At 42.5% G+C, this 13,008-nt stretch overlaps 2 protein-coding genes across 3 annotated transcripts; one reads left to right on the forward strand and one right to left on the reverse strand.

Moving 5' to 3' along the window:
* Positions 1–427: 427 nt before the first annotated feature.
* On the reverse strand, positions 428–3,939 carry LOC109512653 (cAMP-responsive element modulator-like). 2 transcript variants are annotated; one of them, XM_019864536.1, is made up of 3 exons: positions 3,814–3,939; positions 1,181–1,310; positions 428–804 (listed from the first exon to the last, which is right to left on the reverse strand). In XM_019864536.1, exons 1-3 carry the CDS (start codon positions 3,833–3,835, stop codon positions 660–662), a joined length of 297 nt encoding a protein of 98 aa, XP_019720095.1. In that variant the 5' UTR covers positions 3,836–3,939; the 3' UTR covers positions 428–659. The 2 variants fall into 2 exon arrangements, with proteins under 2 accessions (XP_019720095.1, XP_019720094.1); XM_019864535.1 differs by lacking the exon at positions 3,814–3,939 and adding an exon at positions 2,044–2,386 and having other exon boundaries at positions 467–804.
* On the forward strand, positions 3,604–11,518 carry cul2 (cullin 2). The gene is made up of 21 exons (XM_019864534.1): positions 3,604–3,790; positions 5,316–5,454; positions 5,591–5,693; positions 5,772–5,866; positions 6,069–6,174; positions 6,279–6,361; positions 6,446–6,542; positions 6,933–7,043; positions 7,462–7,624; positions 7,715–7,839; positions 8,160–8,267; positions 8,359–8,418; positions 8,514–8,642; positions 8,795–8,881; positions 9,009–9,161; positions 9,610–9,687; positions 9,762–9,828; positions 10,021–10,223; positions 10,376–10,477; positions 10,575–10,691; positions 10,812–11,518. The coding sequence occupies exons 2-21, from the start codon at positions 5,336–5,338 to the stop codon at positions 10,941–10,943; spliced, it is 2,238 nt and encodes a 745-aa protein (XP_019720093.1). The 5' UTR covers positions 3,604–3,790; positions 5,316–5,335; the 3' UTR covers positions 10,944–11,518.
* The last annotated feature ends 1,490 nt before the right edge of the window (positions 11,519–13,008 follow it).

The following is a 13,008-nucleotide window of genomic DNA, read 5'->3' on the forward strand; positions in this document are numbered from 1 at the left end:
TTAAATTTTGTAAATTCACCACACCATTTTTTTCAGTATATAACATTTGGACATAGCCATGAGTGGCATGTAAAATTTGAGTTGAGCAATAGCTAAAAAACAAAAAAAATAAATCATCCGAAGCTCTTCTTTTTTTTTTTTTTTTTTTTTACTCAACAAACCAACAACTGCTGTTCAAACGCCGGAGGAGATAAGCAGGGCAAAGAATAAAAAGACTTAGTGTTGTAAAATGAGCCCGCACATGCTGCTGCTCTGATTCCTGGTGACCGAAATCACGTTGGATGGTTGGTAGAAAATATAGAGACAACTAAATAAGCTTCATCGAAGAATACATTAAAAAAAGCCTGGTTTTGTTCTACTTAAGATCAGGTGTGATGTAATTTAGACTATACAGTAAAAGAAGGCGACAATGTGACTGCAAGAAACATTTTCCGACAGTTGCATCTTTGCATGGTTATATTTTTTCGTCCTGTTTACAACACACATGATCTTGAAGACTGACATGACCTAACTTGCTGTTTTTGCTGCTGTTGGCATGTTAGAAAAACGCTGAAATCACAAAAATCTAACAAAAGGGATTTGAGGGATTGTTTGCCACGAGGGTTTTACAGTAGAATTTGCGGGTGTTTGTCCTTTCTCCATGTTTCGAATGAAAAAGATCACTCGACTTTGTGTCGGTAGATGTCTTTCATGGCTCTTAGCTCCTCGATCAGAGTCTTGTTTTGATTTTCAAGCACGGCCACACGATTTTCCAGGCATTTAACATACTCTTTCTTCTTTCGACGACACTCCCGGGCGGCTTCCCTGGAAGAGTCACACAAAGACAACAGACATGTCATTCAAGCCATTCAGCAGGTTATACCAGCGGAAGTGATGAAACATGAGTCAAGATTAACACTTCCTATGACTTGCATTAAGTTTGTAATGGAGAGGATGCGTGGTTCACCAAACCACCCATTGTCGAAACATTTCTCTTCTTTAGGTTTGTGGATGAGCTGAAATTTCATGGAAATTCATCTCACCAACAGCAATATGTTGTCGAAACAAAATATAACCATTTTCGGTCTTTCAAGATTTGAGATCACGTTCACTAGCTGAGTCCTGTTTGTCATCAAGTATGTTGAACAGCTGATATTCAACTCTGACCTCTGTGAAATAAGCCATTGAAACAGCCTCGTACCTATTCTTCATCAAGCGCTGTTCCCTCTTCTGTGACACATCTTCGAAAGGCTTATGGGGGCTGTGAGTGCTGCTCTGTGCCACAGCCAGCGGGAGAATGGAGCTGGCGCCAACGAGCTCACCTGTGGGGCCTGCAGAAAGAACACGGTTGGACTTTGAGCGCCAGGCTAACCCCATGTAAGATCGTGGGGTGCATGTTGAACGGCATGCAGGAGGTCTGAGGGAGCGATTGGAAGCACAAAGCTGTGAGGCAGACGCGTCACCCCCTTGGCAACCGCGCTGCCTCGTTTCATCTCGAACTGCACATTTTGTTTTGTTTTTCTGTTGCATCTCCCAACAAAGTAGAGGCCCTGCAATTATCTTTGGGATGGGGCCCCTATCTAAATGTACATTTCTTTCTTGTCATTGTTTCCATGGCAGAACTCTATTTACCGCAACACATGGGTGATTCATTTTGAGCTGCAATGCAAAAGCATCTGAATAGAATCACACCAAGGCTGGCCACTGACGTCAGTCTACATCTTACTCGCTGCATTACATACTGTGGAGACCTTTAACAGCAACAGCAGCGACGTCAGCAACTGCTGCTATTTGCTTTGCGTGGGCAGAGCACTCAAGCATTTCACTGAAGGAGAGGGAGAGTGTCAAAAGAGACAAAAGCCGACTGTTTCAAAATGCATGGCTCACTGTGGGAAATGTTCCTTGTATTGTAACAAATATTACAGTATATCAAAGAGCATGTTTTGTTGTGCAAGTTTCAACCGCTATTGCTGCTACCAAGTATCCCTGTGATGACTCTCATCATGATTGGATGAACAAACAAGGCTGCTGTTTTAATGCAGTAAAATATGTCAGGAAACATACCTGTTTCTGATTCGTCCCCAGTCACAGCCATACTTTTCTACTCCCTGGATCTTCAAGAGAGTGTGTCCCTTCCCGCGTCTTCTCTCAGACTAAAATATTACCACAGTCAGCAGCAGCGTTGTGGAACTTACATTTAGGGGCATTGACATCATTATGACATCACTGGACTCCAGTGTCGACAGTGATGCACACTGTGAGTGAGTCAGGGGCTCTGCTGTTTGGCTGTGGGGAGTTTTTTTTTTTTGTTTTTTGTTTTTGTTTCACGGTTTGTTCATGACTCTAACCTTTGGCACTGCAGTAAACACATAATACTTGCATTTACAATATTTGTTTTTTCAGCAAGTGAAACAGCGATTAGCGTGTATGCCTCACAGTCGACTCAGGTCCTCCTGCATGGAGTTTGCAGATTCTTTCAAGGTGTTTCAGCTTCCTCCCTCATTCCACGCTAAGGTAATTGAACACACAACATTGCCCATAGATGTGAATGTGAGAGTGAATTGTGCATTATTTGTCTGTGCCCTGGAATAGCCTGGAAACTGTCCAAGATGTTGATCAAGGTCAGCTGAGAGGAGAATATCATTGCAACAATGTTGTATTGCATACAAATACTGTACGAGCAGCCACAAAATAATTACCACATCAGAGTATGTTGTACTTTCCTACATTCACATCTGTTTAGCATGGTGGTAAGCAACTTCTTGCAGAATGTGAAACGGTATCCCAGCCAAGGATGATTTGAGAACGTTGCACAATCCTCAATAACGGCATATTTGTATGTTACCCCGCAAATTTTCTATGGAATTAAGGACCGGAGTTGGGCTGGCCATGCTGTAACTCAATTTTGTTACACTGAAAACATGATTCTATTGGTGCGTTTGAGGTCATTCTTTCTTGGAATCCCCATTTCATGGGGATTTCAGTATAAGGTAAATTAGGCAACATGAGCTCCTCAAGTAGTGCGTGACTTTTTTTTTCTCCTTTGGCTTTTTTGAAAACAAGTGTACGTCTTTGTGAGTCCACTTCAAAATTAAGGCATCTGTCTCCCTCTGCTGTCGTCATGCGGGGAAACATCAACCCCAACAGATCTGAATGAAACGTTGCTATACGTTTTGTCCAATAAGTGTAGAATCCGAGACAAGTTTATCCTACGGGAGACCAAATAAAAGTCAAATCCAATTCGAATCCAACTGTGTGGGAGTAAAACCACTGATCGTCGTCCGTTTTACGTCAGAAATATTCAAGCCAGAACGACCTGTAGTTTCCTATATTTAAGTGATGAACCATCTCCATGATCGCTCTATTCTCATGTTGTTATGCAACTGAGTTAATCAAAAATTACGTTTGATAAGCAGTTCTCTCCGAGATATGTTCTTGTTTTTCGGTTGCATGATTTAGGGTAGACAGCACAAACATACCGACAAGAGACTTTTCCTGCTCAATTCCTCAGAGCCTTCCGTAGTTATGGGCGGTACCACTAATTTAAGTTTGCACTCACATCTTAAACTGATATTTAGCCTCTTTGAACCTTTATTTCGAAACGAATGAGGCAAATATACATTTTAAAAAGATTTCAACTGCGCGTTTTACTCTAAAAATAAACTAATATTGGCGAGCAATTAACACAACTTTACCATGACCCCCTTTCAGACAATGGTATAATCCAAGAAGGAGTGAAGAGCAGTGAGACACATCAAGCCTGTGACAGCGTAGAAACTTGAGTTTTATAGCAAGGATTTACAGTACAGCGGTAGGTACACTCCTGACGTTTACCCTTGGACGCAGTTGGTGTCATTTCAGCAGCATGATTACTGAGCTGTCAGTGCCAAACGAGTGACATCGCAGAGAGTAGATGGGCATTTGCTCGCGATAGCTGCGCTGCTGCCTGTAGCTTCCTGCTAGGTACAAGTTGTTAGCTGGTGCCTTTACAGTGCAAACGAGCAAAGAGAAGTAGCATGCTAGAGAGATGCTAGTTAGCTCGATCGCTAGCCATCCTATTTTGGGACTGACATTCCGGCAGCCGGTAACTTTCATTTTATGGCTGCCTCCTTTTCTGAAAAGGACTCTTATTTATTAGTGGCACACGTCATGTTGCACAGACGTTAATATACAACGGCCGTTAAGAAGTAGCTAGTAGCAAGCCAGTGGCTGACGTTTTCTATGTGTGATATTCATCTATTACACAGTTTTAAAGCAAGAAAGCGAAATCAAACCACGTTTCAATCTGCTGATCTTGGTGCACGCATTGCACCACACAGAAACAATTCCCATGCATGCTAAATAAGAGCGTGAGGACCAGTGTGCACCTGAGGGGTTTGGGGGTTAGGTGCCTTGCTCAAGGGCACATCGACACACGGCTCAGCAAGGACACTAGCATCTTTCCAGTAACCAGTCCCAATGTTATGTTTTAATCTCAGCCAAGAGATTCGATTCGTTTCCCCATCCAGGGTACACAAAGGATTTAAAGACTTCACAGGCATCATTGCAAAATGCATCAAAAACATCTTCTCCCCCATTGAGGATAAATATAACGGGAGAGTATTTACGCAGGATAGTTGCACAGTATTGAGTCAACATATGTATTTGTTTTACTGTCTTAAATCCCACAAGTGAAGTTCTGTTTTTCCTGTGGTTATTCCTGTATTGGACGTAAGCATAGAACCAATCTGTGAAAGAGGACGCCATGAGAGTGAAATGTTGAGTGAAAGGATGCCTCTGAACAGTTTGCAGGGGGATGAGTGCTTGACTCAAGTGTACATCAGTGATGCTGAGGATGCATCGACTAAACCCATTTGCTATTGTTTGATCTGCTTCGGCATTCAACCGAAGTGTTGGAACACAGGATGGCCATTTGTTGACATTTGTTTGAGTGACCATGTGGAAAATTGACCAATGAATTGCACACACCTGCTTTTGCTTTGCCAAAACAATTATCATTACTTTTTTGCCTGTTGTGATCCAAACCAGTACCTGAATTGTAACCATAAAAAAAATAAACAAACAAAAAACCCAAGCCAAAATATGAGGTCCCTCAGTCCAAGTATGTTGACACAATAATAGTAGTCCAATTCGTCCATGTATGTCCGAATGGAGCTGTAACAGGATTCTGTCGAAACTGAGCATGGAAACAAGCGACGTTTGTTGCTCATACTGTATTTTGAGGAATATCAAGATACTTATACTCACAGAGCTCAAGCATCCAAAACCCACAGCAATGCAATGCTTGTGTCTATTGGCTGGCATGGGTTGAATGATTTTGTGTCTGTTCTTATCAGGCTAATAGAAAGGCTGCACAATGTCCTTGAAGCCACGGGTGGTGGATTTCGACGAGACATGGAACAAGTTACTAACGACAATCAAGGCTGTTGTGATGCTCGACTATGTGGAGAGAGCAACGTGGAACGACCGTTTCTCGTATCCTGACTGAAGTGCTTTTTGTTGAATGTTAGTCAGCGGTGAATGTATGTTATGGAGAGTTACTGAGTCAAAATTGTTTAAAAACTGCATTTGATGTCTTTTACATTTTGTGCTTCCTGAACTGCGACCCCAGTGATATATATGCCTTGTGTGTCGCATACCCTGAGCCTTTAGGTGAGAGATTATACAGCGAAACAAAGGTCTTTCTCGAGAATCATGTTCGGAATTTGTACAAGGTAAGCACAACGCCAAATCCGAAGTGGTGCCGCGTGCGGCTTTTCCAGATGTTTATCACGAATGTGCTTGCATCGTAGAAAGTCTTGGAATCGGAAGAGAAGGTTTTAGTGATGTACCACAGATACTGGGACGAATACAGCAAAGGGGCGGACTACATGGACTGCTTGTACAGGTAACGCCGTTGCCGTACGCTCACCGCCATCTTGCTCACCATACGGTTTAAGAGTCTCGTTGACTCGGTGAATGTCTCATCTGTACAGTCTTGATATCATTATGGGGGTGGTTGGCTGGTTTGTTCTATTCATTTCAGTTTACCGTGAAACTTCGGATGTTTGGCCCATGTTCATAATGACCTACACTTTTGCCCTCTCCAGGTATCTCAACACACAGTTCATTAAGAAGAACAAACTGACAGAGGCAGACCTACAGTACGGCTATGGGGGAGGGGACTTGAATGAGCCACTCATGGAGATTGGAGAGGTATTGACCAATAGAGCATAGAAGCGACAATAACTTTGCAGTGCAATGTCCATTTGGGTGATCTGATGCTCCAATGATGAACACTTTTTAATTTGACACTACAGTTGGCGCTGGATATGTGGAGGAAGCTCATGATTGAGCCTCTTCAAGCCATTCTGATCCGGATGTTGCTGAATGAAATCAAAAAGTAATACTTCCCCACACAGTTTCAGCCACTGGAAATGCACGTCAAGTGTAGTTCGAGGCTCAGACTAAAATGTTGTCCCTACAGTGACCGTTGTGGTGAGAACCCCAACCAGAAAGTGATCCACGGGGTAATCAACTCCTTTGTTCACGTGGAGCAGTACAAGAAGAAGTTTCCGCTGAAGGTGAGAATGTGAGCTCAATTTTAACTTTGAAACGTTTTGCTGATACCGTTGTGCCACATCTTCTTTGCGGCTGCCCTCGCGTGAGCTTCCTGCCACGCAGTTTGCAATAACACGATTTGGATCAATTGAAGACTTTAAATTGCCCGTCGTGGTGATAGTCTGTGTACAGTAAATGGTCATTTGTCTCTGTGTCCTGCGACCGACCAGTCCAAGATATGCCTTGCCAGTTGCCCCATGTCAGCCTGGCTGCGCCCCAGTTTAGCCTTAACCCAAATGAAAAGACGCAGTATAAAATATGGACAAATGTATTCCCCGCAAAATATCCAGCAGGCGCTCATGCAGACCAATGACTGTTTGTATGCTCAAATCTTATCTTTTATTGTGTTGCAGTTTTATCAGGACATCTTCGAAGGGGAGTTTGTGACAAAAACAGGAGAGTATTATAAACAGGAAGCATCAAATTTACTCCAAGAATCCAACTGCTCACAGTATATGGAAAAGGTAGGCACTAATGGAATGCTTTGTAAGTTCTTGTGTTAGCCACTAGCCCCGTTTAGCCTTACCCTATTTGTTAATCTCTCTTTTTTTTTTTTTTATATATATATCCGGTATCCAATGTATTGCGACCTGTGTGCACTGTAAATTCACTCAGTGCCCTAGTGTGTAAATTCATATTAGTCTGATGTCATAAGTGGTTTAATGTTCCAGCAAAGGAGGTGCAACATTGTACCCTGTTGTCTAAACTGGCTCATGCACATTTACTCTGTCTGGCCTGCTTTATTAATACCATATGGCTTTACTCCTTGTTTACTGTATGACTTGTGTGCACAGTGAAACACTCTGGAGAAGGCTGTGGAAAAACGGTCGAGGCGGCCCAGGGCCCGTTGCAAAAGAAGCTGATTTATATCCCTTTGTCCAGGTTTTGGGGCGGTTGAAAGATGAAGAGATGCGATGCCGGAAGTACCTGCACCCGAGCTCCTACGCCAAAGTTATCAATGAATGCCAGCAGAGGATGGTGGCGGACCATCTGCAGTTCCTCCACGCAGAGTGTCAGAACATTATTCGGCAGGAAAAGCGAGATGGTTGGCTTTTTGTCATCGATCCTCCTCCCTCGATTTATGATCGGAATTTGTCACGGCTGAGAAGAAAATAATTTGTTTGTTTCTCCACAGACATGGCCAACATGTACACACTCTTGCGAGCCGTGTCCAACGGTTTGCCGCACATGATCCAGGAGTTGCAGGTCCATATCAACAATGAGGGGATACGAGGCACCAGTAATCTCTCTCTGGAAAACGTTAGTGACGCCGCACTACAGCATGTGACTTTATATTAAAAAAAATATATATACATCCAAGTTTTGTGCCAGTCCAGCGTTAAATCCAAAATTTTTCACTGTGACCTAAGGAGGTGCTGTGCACAAGAGATGCTTTTGTAATTCGACACATTTTGAAACGTGTGCGATTTATTATGGTCGTATTATTTTGGATTTCAGTGACCGTTCTTTCAACGGGACAAGTTTGTTCTCTTTGTATACCCATTGTAGAGAGGTCAAAGGTGATTCTTCCGTCGACGTGTGCTTCTTACGAAGACCTCCTCTTTTTTGCACTCTTTTAGATGCCGACCCTATTTGTCGAGTCAGTGCTTGAAGTTCATAGTAAATTTGTTCAGCTCATTAACACAGTTCTGAATGGAGACCAGCACTTCATGAGTGCGCTCGATAAGGTAACAAACTCGAGCCTCACTGTAAGTCACCGAATCATTTGAAACACACACTTGAATGCACTTTTTTTTGGTCTATTTACTTTTTTCGTAGGCTTTGACGTCAGTCGTCAACTTCAGGGAGCCTAAGTCCATCTGTAAAGCCCCAGAGCTGGTCAGTGCACTCACACGCACAAATGCTGTGTATGATGTCAAACTTTGCCGTTCATGCCTTGACTGGGTCACTGTCCTTCTCGTGTTTCTGTGCAGCTGGCCAAATACTGTGACAATCTCCTGAAAAAATCTGCAAAGGGAATGACCGAAAATGAGGTGGAGGACAAACTGACCAGCTTCATCACCGTTTTTAAGTACATCGACGACAAAGACATTTTTCAAAAGGTGCAAACAAGTTTTACCTGGTTGCTCTTCTCTTTTCGATGGATGGTTTTGACTTGAAGCCGTTAAGATCAGTGCTGTAATAGAAAGAGAATTGCGTGTCTGTATTTCGTGTCTTCAGAAGGTCATGTCTTTTTTCCCTCTTTTATTTTCAGTTTTATGCCCGAATGCTAGCAAAGCGATTAATACATAGTTTATCGTTGTCAATGGACTCAGAAGAAGCCATGATCAACAAATTAAAGGTAAATCTGATAGCCCCCCCCCCCCAAAAAAAAATGTGCTTGCTCGTCTTTGAATTCCCTGTTGTACGTATTCCTTGGTGAAGCACTTGCTCAGAACAAACTCTTCTGGTTCCTCCCACTCTCACAGCAAGCATGCGGCTATGAGTTCACGAGCAAACTTCACAGAATGTATACAGACATGAGTGTGAGTGCTGACCTCAACAACAAGTTTAACAATTTCATCAAGACAGAGGAGACCGTCGTGGACTTGGGCATCAGCTTCCAGATATACGTATTACAGGTGAGTAAGAAGCCATTCGAGATGCGTGCAATGTGCCAGGTGCCTTGCTTTTAACCTTTGAAACGCAGTTTCCGCAAACTTTGAGAACCTTATCAGTAGACCCGGCGTTTATTACAGAGCCCAGCGAGGCAGAATGTTACTTTCACCCCCCCCCAAAAAATACAAAATAAAAATAGATTTGAATTTGATGCATGACCAAGTCATTGTCAGCCTCTGGTTTGATGTCGAAAATAGTTCGCTTCTGTCCCTTCGATGATGTAAATCTCCAAGGGACTGTTAATTCAATTGAGTACAGAGTGTCAGTGAAGTGCTCAGCAACATTTTTAGCAGTCCTATTCCCCCTGTTGTTTGGAGATTGAAGTTAGATGTGAAACTGCAGTGCTGGAATAGCGGCGGAAAACATTTCCAGCCTTTGTCTCGCCCGAGTGTCTAACACATGTGTTTGCAGGCTGGAGCGTGGCCACTCACGCACATCCCATCTTCCACATTCGCCATCCCACAAGAACTGGAGAAGAGCGTCCAGATGGTAAATTGTTTTAATGGAGCTGTCTAAGAACATCGCTGTTGTTAAATAATCCCGGGTTCCCTTTTCGCCCACAGTTTGAATTGTTCTATAATCAGCACTTCAGTGGGAGGAAACTGACTTGGCTACACTACCTCTGCACAGGTAACGTAAATGCACACGTGAAATTCCCAAGTCACGATTCCTCCATGTCCCCTTTAAAAGTCCGATGTCACAGTAGATGATGAATGACAAAGATCTATTTCGACCGGCAAGTTTTTTTAAACAAAACAAATGAAAAGTAATCATCACTGTTGTTAGATTCATGCCGGTTATCTCTTTACTGACCATTATCAGGCGAAGTGAAGATGAACTACTTGTCCAAGCCCTACGTCGCCATGGTGACCACCTATCAGATGGCCGTGCTCCTCGCGTTCAACAACAGTCAGACGGTGACATACAAGGAGCTGCAGGATGGTACCCAAATGAACGAGAAGGAGCTACAGAAGACCATCAAGTCCCTTTTCGACGTGAAGATGCTCAACCACAACTCAGAAAAGGTGTGAGAAAGTCAAGCTACTATGCAAAAACAGATTTTTCAAATGGTGCCAAAGCAGTACTAAAACCTTTTTTTTTAAATATAGCATCATAATTCAGACTGAACAAATAATAAACAGTTGCACTGTGTCCATGTCATTCTTTCTGCCAACAGGAGGAGATTGATGCTGAATCCACGTTTTCACTGAATATGTCCTTTGTCAGTAAAAGGACCAAGTTCAAGATCACAACTTCAATGCAGAAGGACACCCCGCAGGTTAGACGCTCATTGAAAGCCCTACAACAGCATCTTTAACTACGATGAAAAAAAGGGATGCAACTTTTTTTTTTTCGTCCGTATCCTTGCCGTGTAGGAGATGGAGCAGACTCGGAGTGCTGTAGACGAGGACCGCAAAATGTATTTACAAGCTGCTCTAGTGAGAATCATGAAGGCCCGCAAGGTGCTCAGACACAATGCCCTCATACAAGAGGTAGGTTGGTTTTACACTGTCGTAACGTCGTCAAATTTGCTGTACGAGTAAGTCGCTTGGTCGCGGCAATGTTCCTGTGCGGTCTGTTGGAAACAAAAGAATTCTGGTTCTCACGTATAGGTCATCAATCAGTCCAAAGCCAGGTTCAACCCCAGTATCAGTATGATCAAGAAGTGCATAGAAGTGCTCATCGACAAGCAGTACATCGAGCGAAGCCAAACCTCTGCGGATGAGTACAGCTATATCGCTTAGCGATGGAGTCGGAGAGCCGCAGAAAACCCCACCTTTGTGACTGTGGCCCATACGGGTTTTAAAACCGAAAACAAACCACATGACAGACTCACACATCCGTTTTTTTTTTTTTTTTTTTTTTGCGGGTGGGCTGTCGCCATCTGCTGGTAGCCAAACATGGTGACTAAAGCAGGCTTGGAAAGCCAAGACAATTTCCCCACACTCCACCCAACGTCTGATTTTAAGCTGTTTACAAGATCACCAGTGCCACGTGCATCATGTGCGCGTATGACGACTCAAAGAGAATGCCTGTGTATTGTGGTTATTGGTGAGGAAAGAGCAGAAGGGCCTCCGAAGTGACTGAAAATAAAATAATGGATTGAAAAGCAAGTCGGGGCATCAGTGGTGCATTGATTGCTACACATTTTAAAAACAGGCTTTCTTTTCTCATGTTTGCAGTTCTTGTGTGTGCGTGTGTGTGTGTGAGTGCGTGTGTGCGTGCGCGCGCGCGTTTTTTTTTTAATGTTCGGATTAGGAAAAATTCTGTAATAAAAGCGGTATACTGACTATTGTATTTACTTTCAGATGTAAAAAAAGGACAAACATGATCTTACTGCTTGTCAATTAAATAAAATGAATTCACGAGGCTTTTATTTAAACTTTTGCTCAATGAGTTTATTTCACTACCACACGTTTCTGTCATTACGACTTGTCCATATATGGGAGCCTGTCTAGACTCGGCTTTTATTGTGCCAGAGCTCCAGGGGGTGTCATAAAAGAACATCTCAGTGTCTTATAAATGCATACGGTTGTATTTGGTACGAAAAAAAATAAAGGGAACTCTTGGAGTTCCATTGTGCTGTTGAAGCGTTCCCTTTATTTATTTTTTTTTTAGCAGTATATAAACAGTCCAGAAAATAGATGGACACGGTTGTGATGTGCCATGTTAACATATTGCAGAGTATGGATACAGAACAGCAGTTGAAAAAAAAAAAAGGAATCACACAATCCTAAACTCTGAAGCTGTAACCCTCCTCCATCCTCCAACAAGTTAAATTAAGGGATGGATTTTAGGAAAGCAAGGATTCATCTCTCAGCGAAATGTGATGTTATGCTTTTTAGCTCCAGCAGGTACCACGCTCATTTTATATTTATTTATTTATATATAAGAAGCGCTGCCAAACTTCAAAATACAGGATGATGGTCAAGAAGGGAGACTTTATAATTATAACTATTATTATTTGCTCCTTTTTTAAAAATACTGTACAGTCAGTACAGATGACATCCATGCAATTTTTAGGGTTGCAGGGTGAGATAAAGCGGACACACAAACACACACATTCATGGACAGTACCCAAAGGAGGGGAATGGGATGTTCAATAAAAAAATAGAGCAAACGGGTTGAGGCACTCACCTGAATCAGTTTTCCTTCTCATGGGAGAAGTGTGAGTTAATCCCCAAAAGGTGCTGCCCAAACATGCCCGATAATGCAAGCGGCCTGGAATAGCTTTTGTTGCACCGTATTTTAAAGAGGCAATCGGATTTTACTGACTTTTAGATTCATCAAAGCCATCCAGCTTGTCCTGCTATAATTTCTTGTTCCCAGCGTGTACCCCTAAAACTCAGCGCAGTGTGCATAGAAATGCAATCTGACTGATTTTCCAGAAACATTTGAGGACCAATTTTTTTGCACAGTCTGGGTCTGAACTCGGCCTTGATGGATGTTTACCATCTTGATGCATTCCTCTCATAGCTTTTCAGTCAAGTCTGTCCGTAAAAAGGATTGAATTCAGCCTTTGACCAAATGTGTTTTCATTTCTAGTACTGTTTTAGTTGTTCGACATTCATCAGGCTAATTTTAATTTCATCATTTTGAAAAGAACATCAGCACAAGTGTGTACTATTCACTATTTATCTGCTTGCCAACACGTATTCTCTGTTTTTGTGTAAAGAGTATTATAATGAGGTTGTAAATATATCATACCTACTGAAATGTTAGGATTTGTTATTGCATGGGTTGGGATTATCCTGTAAGATTTAAACATCCGTTCACTGTTTTGCCAATATTTTTCAGGTTTTCATTTGT

Source organism: Hippocampus comes, unplaced genomic scaffold (genome assembly GCF_001891065.2).
Source record: "Hippocampus comes isolate QL1 unplaced genomic scaffold, H_comes_QL1_v1.1 scaffold389, whole genome shotgun sequence".
Lineage (NCBI taxonomy): Eukaryota > Metazoa > Chordata > Actinopteri > Syngnathiformes > Syngnathidae > Hippocampus > Hippocampus comes.

Coding starts and splice junctions, on each gene's coding strand:
- LOC109512653 (XM_019864535.1), bottom strand. CDS start 2,074: ATGGCTGTGACTGGGGACGAATCAGAAACAG. Junction 1,311..2,043: donor TGGGGACGAATCAGAAACAG/GTATGTTTCCTG, acceptor TTCTTTCTGCAG/GCCCCACAGGTGAGCTCGTT. Junction 805..1,180: donor CAGCGCTTGATGAAGAATAG/GTACGAGGCTGT, acceptor TGACTCTTCCAG/GGAAGCCGCCCGGGAGTGTC.
- cul2 (XM_019864534.1), top strand. CDS start 5,336: ATGTCCTTGAAGCCACGGGTGGTGGATTTCGACGAGACATGGAACAAG. Junction 6,175..6,278: donor CACTCATGGAGATTGGAGAG/GTATTGACCAAT, acceptor TTGACACTACAG/TTGGCGCTGGATATGTGGAG. Junction 8,643..8,794: donor ACAAAGACATTTTTCAAAAG/GTGCAAACAAGT, acceptor TTTTATTTTCAG/TTTTATGCCCGAATGCTAGC.